Source organism: Arvicola amphibius, chromosome 11 (genome assembly GCF_903992535.2).
Source record: "Arvicola amphibius chromosome 11, mArvAmp1.2, whole genome shotgun sequence".
In the NCBI taxonomy this organism is placed as follows: Eukaryota; Metazoa; Chordata; class Mammalia; order Rodentia; family Cricetidae; genus Arvicola; species Arvicola amphibius.
In genome coordinates this window covers 34,625,056-34,636,657 of record NC_052057.2, presented here as the reverse complement: position 1 = coordinate 34,636,657, position 11,602 = coordinate 34,625,056, and the positions used below count along the sequence as shown (strand labels likewise).

At 43.3% G+C, this 11,602-nt stretch overlaps 1 protein-coding gene across 1 annotated transcript; it reads right to left on the bottom strand.

Moving 5' to 3' along the window:
- Positions 1–4,954: 4,954 nt before the first annotated feature.
- On the bottom strand, positions 4,955–5,422 carry LOC119826766 (FUN14 domain-containing protein 2-like). Its single transcript, XM_038348253.1, has one exon. It carries the CDS (start codon positions 5,405–5,407, stop codon positions 4,955–4,957), a length of 453 nt encoding a protein of 150 aa, XP_038204181.1. The 5' UTR covers positions 5,408–5,422.
- Positions 5,423–11,602: the final 6,180 nt, after the last annotated feature.

The window sequence follows — 11,602 nt, the reverse complement described above, 5'->3', positions numbered from 1 at the left end:
CAAAAAAAAAAAGTAAAGCCACCAGGCATGTTAGCACACGCCTTTTATCCCTGTACTCCTGAGGCAGAGGCAGGCAGATCTCTGAGTTCAAGGCCAGCCTGGTCTACAGAGTGAGTTCCATGATGGCCAGAGATACACAGAGAAACCCTGTCTCGATAAACCAAAAAGGGGGCTGGAGAGATGCTCAGAGGTTAAGAGCACTGGCTGCTCTTCCAGATGGTCCTGAGTTCAATTCCCAGCAACCACATGGTGGCTCACAACTATCTGTAATGAGATCTGGTGCTCTATTCTGACCTGCAGTCAGATATGCAGGCAGAACACTGTATACATAATAAATAAATAAATCTTTAAAAAAAAAAAAAAGAAGAGGAGAAGGAGGAAGAGGACAAGAAAAGGAGAAAAAAGGGCCTTTCCTTCACTTTCCTATCTTTGACTTTGTAACACTTTTTTTTTCATCATTTAGAAAATACTGGGTCACGGGGTTATAGCAGATCTTTTTTGTTTTGTTTTGTTTTTTGGGGGGTTGTTTTTTTTTTTTTTTTTTTTTTTTTTTTTTTTTTTTTTTTTTGGTTTTTCAAGACAGGGTTTCTCTGTGGCTTTGGAGCCTGTCCTGGAACTAGCTCTGTAGACCTGGTTGGCCTCGAACTCACAGAGATCCGCCTGCTTCTGCCTCCCAAGTGCCAGAACTAAAGGCTTGCACCGCCCCCACCCGGCTGTGGCAGATCTTTCTAATGTTAGCAAATTTAATTACATATGAAAATTACGTTGAGGGTCTGGAGAGATGGCAGTGTGTTCGAGTGCTTTGTGTGCAAGTACAGGGACCCACGTTCCTATGCCAATATCCATATTAAAAAGTGGGCGTGGAACCAGGCCCTGGTGGCACAAGACTTTAATCCCAGCAGATTTGGCAGAGGCAGGCCGATCACTGTGAGTTCAAGGTCAGCCTGGTCTAAAAGAACTAGTTCCAGGACAGGCTGCAAAACAAACAAACAAACAAAAAAAAATGGAAAGAGGGAGAGGGAGAGAAAAGGAAGATGGAGGGAAGAGAGCAAGCCAGACTCTTGATGTATCTCAAGCATACATACCCAGGAACTCAACCACCTCATAAGGGTGGGTGTACTGCCACCCTGTAAACTGAGCACCAAGCGTTTAGCACATCCAGAGGACATTTCAGATCCTAACTGCAGCACTCCGGAGGCAGAGGCAGGCAGATCTCTGTGAGTTCCACGCTAGCCTGGTCTACAGCACGAGTTCCCAAAGCTACACAGAGAAACCCTGTCTCAAAATACAAAACAAAACAAAAAGAATTGTGTTTCCTTAAACTGTACCTCCATCCCACCACATTTATCCAAAGAGCTGACCTCATTGGGAGTATGTAACATGTAACATTGTATTTGCGTGTGTGTGTGTGTGTGTGTGTGTGTGTGTGTGTGTGTGTACATGCTGTGGTAAGCAGGTAGATGCCAGAGGACAACTTGCAGAAGTCAGTTCTCTCCTTCCAGCCATGTGGGTCCTAGAGAATCAAAGAGGTATCAGGAAGTACTTTTAGCTACTGAGCTTTCTCAGCAGCTCTTGATTTTTGTTAACTGGGTAAAGAATACACTGCCTATTTTGTTTCCAGTTTAATTCACCTCTAACAGTCACAATCCATTTAGTGCAAACCCCCAAATTAAAGGTGTAGGTTCACAGAGGCCACTGCCCTAGATGCCAGTCTCACTTCAGGGGTATCCAGGCCATCATAAAGATACCTTCTGACTTGACTTTAAGAAAAGTTTTCTTAAGTTTCTTGTGGATCAATAATTTGCTAGGATGACTGACAGAACTCTGAAAAGCCCTATATGGCGATTATTTTTTTAAATTATAAAGTACTTATAATAAAGGATAGATACAACACAAAAACAGCCAAAAATGTTGAGATGTGGTCTCTACAAATGGAGTCAGGGAGTATCTCCATTCATACATCACCATATCTGTCCAACAGAGTTCCACCAAAGCCAGCGTGTAGAGTCTGTATTGGGGTTATATTACTCAGACATGATAAACTATGTGACCCAGTGATAGAACATAACGTGCAGTTCCCATCCTCCAAACTGGCCTGAAGTTCAACCTTCTAATTATGTGGATTATCTCTCTGGTGGCCTGAAACTTTTTGCCACTATGCTCACTATGAGCCACCTCAGTAGCAAGAACCCTGGGAGGAACTGGGTCTTATAGAGTCCTAGGTTTGTCCATGCTTCACATACACCAGCAGCCTCTCAGATACTTTTGTTTTAAAGATGAGGTCTTACTGCCCAGGTTGGCCTTAAACTTAGGACCATCTTGCTTCAACCTACAAGTGCTAGGGTTATAGACAGCTGTCACTACATCTTGCTAAATAATGGGGTTTTTTTGGTTGGTTGGTTGATGATGTTGGGAATGGCATTATGTATGCCAGAAAAGCACCGTACTAAGACGCATCTCCACTTTATTAGATAACATGGACATTTATTCTCTTTTTTTAAAATATTTATTTATTATGTATACAATATTCTGTCTGCGTGTATGCCTGAAGGCCAGAAGAGGGCACCAGACTCCATTACAGATGGCAGTGAGCCACCATGTGGTTGCTGGGAATTGAACTCAGGACCTTGGGAAAAGGAGGCAGTGCTCTTAACCTCTGAGCCATCTCTCCAGCCTCTGGACATTTATTCTTAAAGGAAAAATAATTTACCCTCGTCTGTATACTTAAATTACTTTAATAATTGTTTTAAATTAGAATATATATATTTATATTATTTTAGTATTTGTTTTAAAGTAGAGTCTATACATAATGCAGATAAATTACCTTTAAGAAGTAATCTTCAGCCAGGCGGTGGTGGCACACGCCTTTAATCCCAGCACTAGGGAGGCAGAGGCAGGCGGATCTCTGAGTTCGAGGCCAGCCTGGTCTACAAGAGCTAGTTCAGGACAGGCTCTAGAAACTACAGGGAAACCCTGTCTCGAAAAACCAAAAAAAAAAAAAAAAAGTAATCTTCAGCCAAGCAATGGAAGTGCATGCCTTTAATCCCATTACTTGGAGACAGAGGCAGGACAACCTGGTCTACAAAGCAAGTTCAGGACAGGACTGTTACACAGAGAAGCTCTATCTGGGTGGGGAGGGTCAATTTTCAAGTTGCATGTGGCAGTACAGGCATGTGGTTCCTGCATTTGTGAGTGGAGGTGGTGGATCAGGAGTTCAAGGTCATCCTTGGCTACAAGATGATTTGAGATCAGCCTGAATTATATGACATCCTGTTTCAAAAAGAAAACCATAAAACCAATTTTTATTTACCATTTGTTTAATGACTTCTAAGTTACTAAAAAAAAAACGAAAGAAAACAAAGTACTAATTGACATTTTCCTTTGGAGGGGTTCTTTTTTAAGTAAGAGTTTTAAGTGAATGGAAGAATATAAACATGATTTAAACTATAAAGACCCAATTGGCTTATAATCAAGTGGTTGTTGCTCAGGTCTATGGAGTTTGTGGTTTTAGTAGGGTCCCCCGCCCCCATTGGTAGAATATGAAGATCTAATCCTGGTATTAAAGGTGGAAACCCAGACATACTCAAAGGCAGAGAAGTAACCATTTCTTCTTCCCACGTTGCTTACAGTTTCCAAGGTGGTCCTTAAGATCATTGTTTTCCGTTGCTCACAGTGTTGAGTTTGGGCAGAACCCATGATTTTTACCTTCTGACCAACAGGCAATGGAAACACTGATTGCACTCACACACTTGCCCTTTCTGCAGAGCTGTTAGACCCCTAGGGCCCTCTCTCTCTCCACCTGGTCGTGAAGAAGTCAGTGCTGTTTCTGATTTGTATGGCGAGAGCAAAGTCCGTGTGAGATGAACTGTGTGGATAGCCTCCCAGAGCTGAGCTGGTCCTCTGGTTGACAAAGGACAAAATGTGAATCAATCCTATAGTTGCAAATATAGAAATTGTACCCCAGACCTAAGCCCGAAAGCAGATTCTTCTTCTTGAAGCGTCTAGATGAAAATTTCACCCAGTTGACGTTTGATTGAAGTAGTCGAGGCCCTGAAGTAGAGAGCCCAGCTAGATGGGTTATTGCAAACTAGTCCTGGGGGAAAAGGCAAATAAGAAGATTGAGAAGAGGCAAAGTAGACTCGGAGATGCATTCTTCAGTTCTTTCTTAAGGTCTTGGGGAAGCTGTTCCCGGTGACTTGGACCTGTAATCCCACCTCCACAGGAAGCTGAGACATAAGAATGTCAAGTTCCAGGCCAGTGAGAGCAATTTCTCAAAATGAAAAATGCCCAAAAGCCTGGGAATATATAGCTCAGTGGTAGCCCTTGGCCTAGTATGAGTAGTAGGAGCAAGGCCCTATGCCCACCCTACTGTACCTCCCAAAAAGAAAAAAGAAAAGAAACAGGTCTTAGTGAAGCTTTCAGGTATTTAGATCATGGCCCTTTTTGAAGAGTGTCACACTTCTGAGTTCCAAACTAAGATAACTATAATTATAGTTTACTGGAGTAGTTGTCCAGAGGAAAAGACAGCATCAATTTACTTGTAAAGTTTTGTAAGGAGACTGTCCCCCTAAAGTGGCTGACTAGCGGGTGGTACTCCCACAACTGTCCCTGCTTTACTTTCTTCCCATGCTCAAAGTCAGATATGTTCAGTTCCTTTCCACATAGTGCTCTTCCAGCTCGACTGTTAGGGACAGATCTTAAATTTGGTTTGGGGCAGATTTTACACACGGGAGAAGGACCATTCCTGTTGACCTCCAGATGGAGTGCCCGCTGCCCTGTGGCTTGTCAAGCCCATGGGAGGACCTGTGTTAACTTGCATGGGCAGATGCCCATGGAAGCCGTTCAGATTTACAACAGGGAGGAGGGCAGGCATGAAGAGGAAGTGGAAAGCCTCTGGATTTTTCTACGATGGTGTATAGAGGCTGCTGAACCGTGGAAGTGGAGTGATACCCCTTTAGGATGCCATACCGAGCAGAAAGCCTCCAAAAAATCCTCCGGTTACTAAAACATTCTGCTTTATGAACAACACCACCTCCTCAGCTTTACTCTTGACCTCGTGTGGTATTTGGGCGCTCTTCCGAATCTTCAGTTGTTCCTTGGCCTTTTTCATGTCCTTCTCTACGCGATTCCAGTCAACTTTGATGTAGCCAGTGTGGTTTGCAAGCTGAAGGAGAAAAAAGCCCCCTCCCACTGCTGTGGCAGCTAGCTTTCCAACTTTCTGGAATATGAAGCCAGTGCACCAGCCAGTGATGCCGCCAATCAGTAGCTGGGTTGCCACACTATACTTCTCGCCCTTGGACCGTGTCTCCTGCCCAAAAAGTTTGCGCCACCAAGGCTGGTTTTTGGCAAATTCTGTAAGATCCAATGCCTCATAAGCATCAAAGTGCTCTTGACTGGTCGTGGCCATCTCTGTGAGCTGCGAGTTGCGAGAGGACAGCCGCAGAGGGTCAGTAGGGCAGGAGATAGAGCGTTTTGCGGTTACGGTGGTGGTGGTGGTCGTTGTCATGGCCTGCTGACCTTCCGCACGTGGGCAGATGTATCCATTCCCACGGCTGCAGCGAAAGAGGGCAGGTGGAGCATGCGCCTCAGCTTTTCTTCAGGCGGAGCTACGTCACAAAGCCACCTTGGCCTTTATCAAACTGGGTGTCCTAAGGATCAGAAAAGGCTAAAACTCACTCGGTTGTCTATATTCATTAGACTGGAAAAGTAAAGTATATTATAAATACTAGTTGGAAGATTTGGTGGTATTTGCAAAAAAAAAATGAATTTCAATTGAGTACTCAGACTAAAACGAGATTTGTTACAAAGTACAACCAAGGCTTTAAAAACTAAATTTCAAAGTATTACCATGAATGTTTGCTGTATACATTTCAACCAGAAGTATTTTACAAGAAATTCAAATGAATGATTTCACATAAGAAGTGTTACTTCTTTACATTTAATAGCAGAGACACTCTCAAAGAAGTGAATTTACCTGGAGCTATGCAAGTGATTACAACTTAGGATATGTGTACTCTAAAGAGACTGATACAAGTTAACTTCAAAAAAAAAGAAGAAAAGATTTATTTATTTATTTATTTATTTTTATTTATTATGTATAGTGTTCTGTGCCTGCATGTGTGCCTCCAGGCCAGTAGAGGGCACCAGACCTCATTACAGATGATTATGAGCCACCATGTGGTTGCTGAGAACTGAACTCAGAACCTCTGAAGTTCAGTCAGTGCTCTTAACTGCTAAGCCATCTCTGCAGACAAGTTAAAAATTTTAAGGCAAATAGAAGTGCATATAGGCTGTTTTGAAACAAAACTTCAATGGTGACAGAGGCTTGCTGCACACTATTGTCTTGTTTACTAGGAGAGTCTTCACAGAAGTGATTCTGATTGCAGAATTGTGGTTTAGACAGTTGCAACTCTTCACCTAGGAATGTCTGTTACTGGAAAGATGTTCATAAAAGTAGGCTTCATGCAGAGCTGTGGGCTTGACAGTTTTTGTGATAGCCTAAGGCGTACCTAGTATCTCATGACCAAACTAGTATTTGGTCATGAGAACTGTGAGAAAGTATGAACAACTTGCTTTGCTGGTCCAGTCCTAAGAAGAAAGTAAAGTGCCAATTCAGTTGAGTGTGGGTTAAGCTGTACACTATACAAAGAAAAATGTTGGCTGGGCAGTTGTGGTGCACGCCTTTAATCCCAGCACTCAGGAGGCAGAGTCTTCCCGACCTCTGTGAGTTCAAGGTCAGTTTGGTCTACAGAATGAGTTCCAGGACAGCTAGGGCTACACAGAGAAACACTGTCTTGAAAAACAAAACAAACATACAAAAAAAAAGGAAGGGAGGTAGGAAGAGATGGAGAGAAAGAGAGAGGAGAGACAGGGGAGAGAGAGAGAGAGAGAGAGAGAGAGAGAGAGAGAGAGAGAGAGAGAGAGAGAGAGAGAGAGAGAGAATCATAAGGCAGCTAGGATTGTTGTACACCTGAAATTTGAAATTCTACCATTTGGAGAGCTGAAGCAGAAGCAATGCCACAAGTTTGAGACAACCCTGCTCTACCAAACAATCATGGACTATAGAGCTAGATACTGTCTCAAAAAGAACAGAGAACAAAACAAAGCAGGGCATGGTGGGTGGTTCGTACCTGTAATCCTAGAGCCTGGGATGCAAAGATTGAGGAGGATCAGAGGAGTTCAGGGGTAACCTCAGCTATATAGTGAGTTGAAGACTAGCCTGTGCTACTTGAGATCCCTCCTCTAAGGAAAAAAAAAACGTTAAACTAAACTTGTAATATATCAAAAAAAAAACAAAATATAGGTAAAAGTTATTTGTTTCAAAATTTTGAAGCAATTTATATTTATTAATTGATGGAAATGTAAATTTTAATTTACACTTAAATTTGAATCTGAATCAGGTTTGCCCATAAATCAGAACTGTAGCTTTCTTATAACAGTGATTGAAGGTTTCAAGCTGTTAAGCAAGCACTCTATCTTAGTTACATCTCAAGCCCAGAGCTACACTTTTTAACTGGAAAAAGTTCATGTAGATATTCAAATTTTCTTGGAAATGTTTGAGAAATAGGCCAGGCAGTGGTGTCATACATCTTTTATCCCATTATTTGGGAGGCAGAGGCAGGCAGATCTCTTGAGTTCAAGGCCAGCCTGCTGTTCTACAGATTTCCAAGATGGCCAGGGCTATACAAAGGAACCCTGTCTACTGTGGGGGGGGGGGGGAGGTTGGCATGCACGCACAAACACACACACACACACACACACACACACACAAATTTGAGGAATAAATAGTGTCCAATTAGAAGCACTAGTTATTGTTGTGTGTTCACTGTTACAGAGAGTCAGGGTGTAGCCAGGGCGGTGGTGGCGCCTGCCTTTAATCCCAGCACTTGAGAGGCAGAGATGGGGTGGGGGGGGGAATCTCTGTGAGTTCAAGGTCAGCCTGTTCTACAAGAACTAGTTCCAGGACAGGCTCCAGAACAAACAAACAAAAACCTGAATGTGGCTGTGCAAATGCTGTAAGGGTAAAAGTAAAAAAGTCAAATGGCGCTGCTTCCTGAGTGGCCGCAGTGGCCAGCGTCAGGAATTTTCCTAACACGAGCTCTCTGCTGACACAAAAATCCCAAGCAAACCAAACCATAACAAGCCAAATATAAAGTATCTAGGTTTAATGGGATTCCTGCACTCTCGGGTGGCCCCGAGGGGGAACCTGAAAGCTACAAACACTACCGATGGGGAGGGGGGAAGACCATGAGAGATCTGGGTGGGGGAGCAGTTTAAATAGACTTAGGGGATTGGTCAAGATTTTGGCGGGCTGTCTTGACCCTCCTCCGGGGAGGAGTCAAGGCTTGGAGGTCATAGGGACAGGGACTCCAAAGATGGAGGCCAGAGACCAGGACTTGGGACTTACAGCCAGCAGGCCATGAGACCACAGCCGGCCACATAGGCAGCCAGTCCCAGGCAAGAAGCCCCCAAGTGGCTCATGGGCCATGAGGGCCAGCAGATAGAAGGCAGGGAGCCAAGTGGTGGGTGAGACCTTGGTGAGGCAGCCAGTCCCACCAGGAGCCACAGCCAAGGCAGGTGAGAGACAAATGGATAGGTGCACCATGCAGAGTGAGGTTGGATATTTATTTAGTGAGTTATGGAAGGGAAGGCAGAGCTTGTCTCTTAAAGGGACAGGACAGACCATTACAAATACCTGCAATGCTAAGCACTATGTAGGGAAGGGACAGTGCATTGAAGCTTGACGGCACCCGCCTGCCACTGGGTTCAGTGAGACTCTCAAAGGAATAATACAGAATGCAATTAAGACGAGGCATCCTCCTTTCACCTCTGCAAGCAAACACACATAAATAAATAAATATTAAATAAAAAGCTTTTCTGTTCATAAGTAATGAGTTTTCTGAGAATGAAACCAGAAGAAAATATAGTTCACTCATATCATCAAAAATATGAATCCTCGGAATAAACCTGATGAAGGCAGTAAGATGCATCTATACGCCACAAATTCAATGAAATTCCTACCAAAATTCCAATGATATCTCACAGAATTAGTAAAAAATCATAAAATTCATATGGACTCAAACAAAACACCCACAGTAGCCAAAGTAATCAGAGGCAGAAAGAACAATACTATAGACATTATAACCTGACTTCTGGTTATACTTCAGAAACAGCAACAAAAATAACACAGAGACCACTGGAATAGACCCTGGAATCCACATGACCAACCACCTAATGCTTAATGGAAGTGTCAAAAACAAACATCAAAGGGCCATCTGCGTGGACCAGCAGGTAATCAAGCTTGCTGTGCAATCCCTGGAGTTCACTTAAAGGGCGAAGGAGAGAGCTGATTCCTCAGGCTGGCCTTGGACCTCCACATGAATGCTGTGGCACATATTCCCACAAGCGCTTCTCTCTCACACATACCCACAGTGATAAATACAATTTAAAAGCATAAAAATGGATTCAACTCTGGATTTCACTCACATATATACCCCTTCTCTATAGGCAGATTAGTAGTAAACTAGATTCGGCCATCACAGAGTCAAAAATAGTAGATGATTGTGATGGAAGCTGAAGATAATTTCCACACCAACAGAGGAGACAGGAGGCTCCCCAGTTTGAGGACAGACTGAGACATACAAGGAGAACCTGTCTGAAAGCAGTGATATCTGTTCTCTTAGACTGGAGAGAGAAATCAGAAGCCAAGAGCACTTGTTCATATACAGGACCCAGGTTCAATTCCCAGCACCCACATTATAGCTCACAACCATTCATTCATAATTACAGTTCCAGGAAATCTGATGCTCTCTGTGGGCACCAAGCCATACATTGTGCACATACATACCTGAACACATACATACATGCAGGCAAAATCCCCATACACATAAAAATAAATTTAGAACATAATTGTTCCTTCAGAGTTGGAAAAGAGAAAAAGTTCTGCTTTTCTGCACTTGCTAATTATTAGAATATCTTTAAAAACTTAAATAGTAAGCCGGGCAGTGGTGGTGCACACTTTTAATCCCAGCACTTGGGAGGCAGAGGCAGGCCGATCTCTGTGAGTTCGAGGCCAGCCTGGTCTACTAAAGCTAGCTCTAGGACAGGCTCCAAAGCTACAGAGAAACCCTGTCTTGAAAAACCAAAAAAAATTTAAATAGTATCATTATTTGTGTTATTGTGAGTTTAAAAAAATGAATTTTTTTTCATGTGTATGGGTATTTTACCTGCATGTTTGTGCATCATATTTGTGTCTGGAACCTGCAGAGGTCAGAAGAGAGCACTAGATCCTTTGGAACTGGAGCTATAGGGCAGATGTAAACCACCATGTGGGTGCTGGAAAGTAAACCCAGGTCCTCTGTAAAAGCAACAAATGCTCTCTATTGTTGAGCTATCTCTAAGCCTCATAAGGTTCTAGTTTTAAAGCTTTTTTTTCACCCTGGTTTTTCGAGACAGGGTTTCTCTGTAGAACAGCCCTAGCTGTCCTGGAACTAGCTCTTGTAGTCCAGGCTGGCCTCAAACTCACAAAGATCCACCTACCTCTGCTTCCCAAGTGCTGGGATTAAAGGTGCACCATCACCGCCCGGCTAAAGGTTTGTTTTTATGTGTGTATGTCTTGAGTGAAGATACCAGCGGAAGCCAGAACAGAGAGTTAGGTAGTTGTGAACCACCTGATATGGGTGCTGGGAACCAAGGTCTGGTCTTCTGCAAGAGCAGTATTCACTTTTACCAGTCAAGTCTTCTTTCCAGCCCTAGAGATTACTTCTAAAGGAGAAAAGACTTGGGATGTGGAGGTGGAAAGATAGGGAGTTCAAGGACATCTAGGGTTACATGAAACCCTGTAGTAGGAGGAGGCTGCTAGTTCCCAGCCACTTAGCCCTGAAATAATCACACAGAAACTATATTGTTTAAATCACTGCTTGGCCCACTAGTCCTAGCTTCTTATTGGCTAACTCTTACATATTCATATAACCCATTTCTATTAATCTGTATATCGCCACATGGTTGTGGTTTACCGGGTAAAGTTCAGGCATTAGTCTCTGGCGGCTACATGGCTTCTCTCTGACTCTGCCTTCTCTCTCCCAGCATTCAGTTTAGTTTTCTCCACCTAGCTCTGTTCCCCTATAGCTCTACTATAGGCCTAAAGCAGTTCCTTTATTCATCAATGGTAATCACAGCACACAGAGGGAAATCCCACATCAAAACCCTGCCTCAAAAAACCTGACAAAAGCCAGGCGGTGGTGGTGCACGCCTTTAATCCCAGCACTCGGGAGGCAGAGGCAGGTGGATCTCTGAGTTTGAGGCCAGCCTGGTCTACAAGAGCTAGTTCCAGGACAGACTCTAGAAACTACAGGGAAACCCTGTCTCATAAAAACAACAAAAAAAAACCCTGACAAAAGATGGATGCTAAATAGTATGGAAAGAAAGGCAAATAGACAGTCATCAGTCCTAGCTCTGCTTACAGACTGGAAAGTCTTAGTCAAGACACTTAAGCTTTATGGAATGCTAAATTTAAGCTTTTTGGAATGCTAAATTTAAGCTTTTTGGGATGCTAAATTTCTATTTCAATGAAGCTGCCCTCCAGAAAGCTACCTAAACTGGG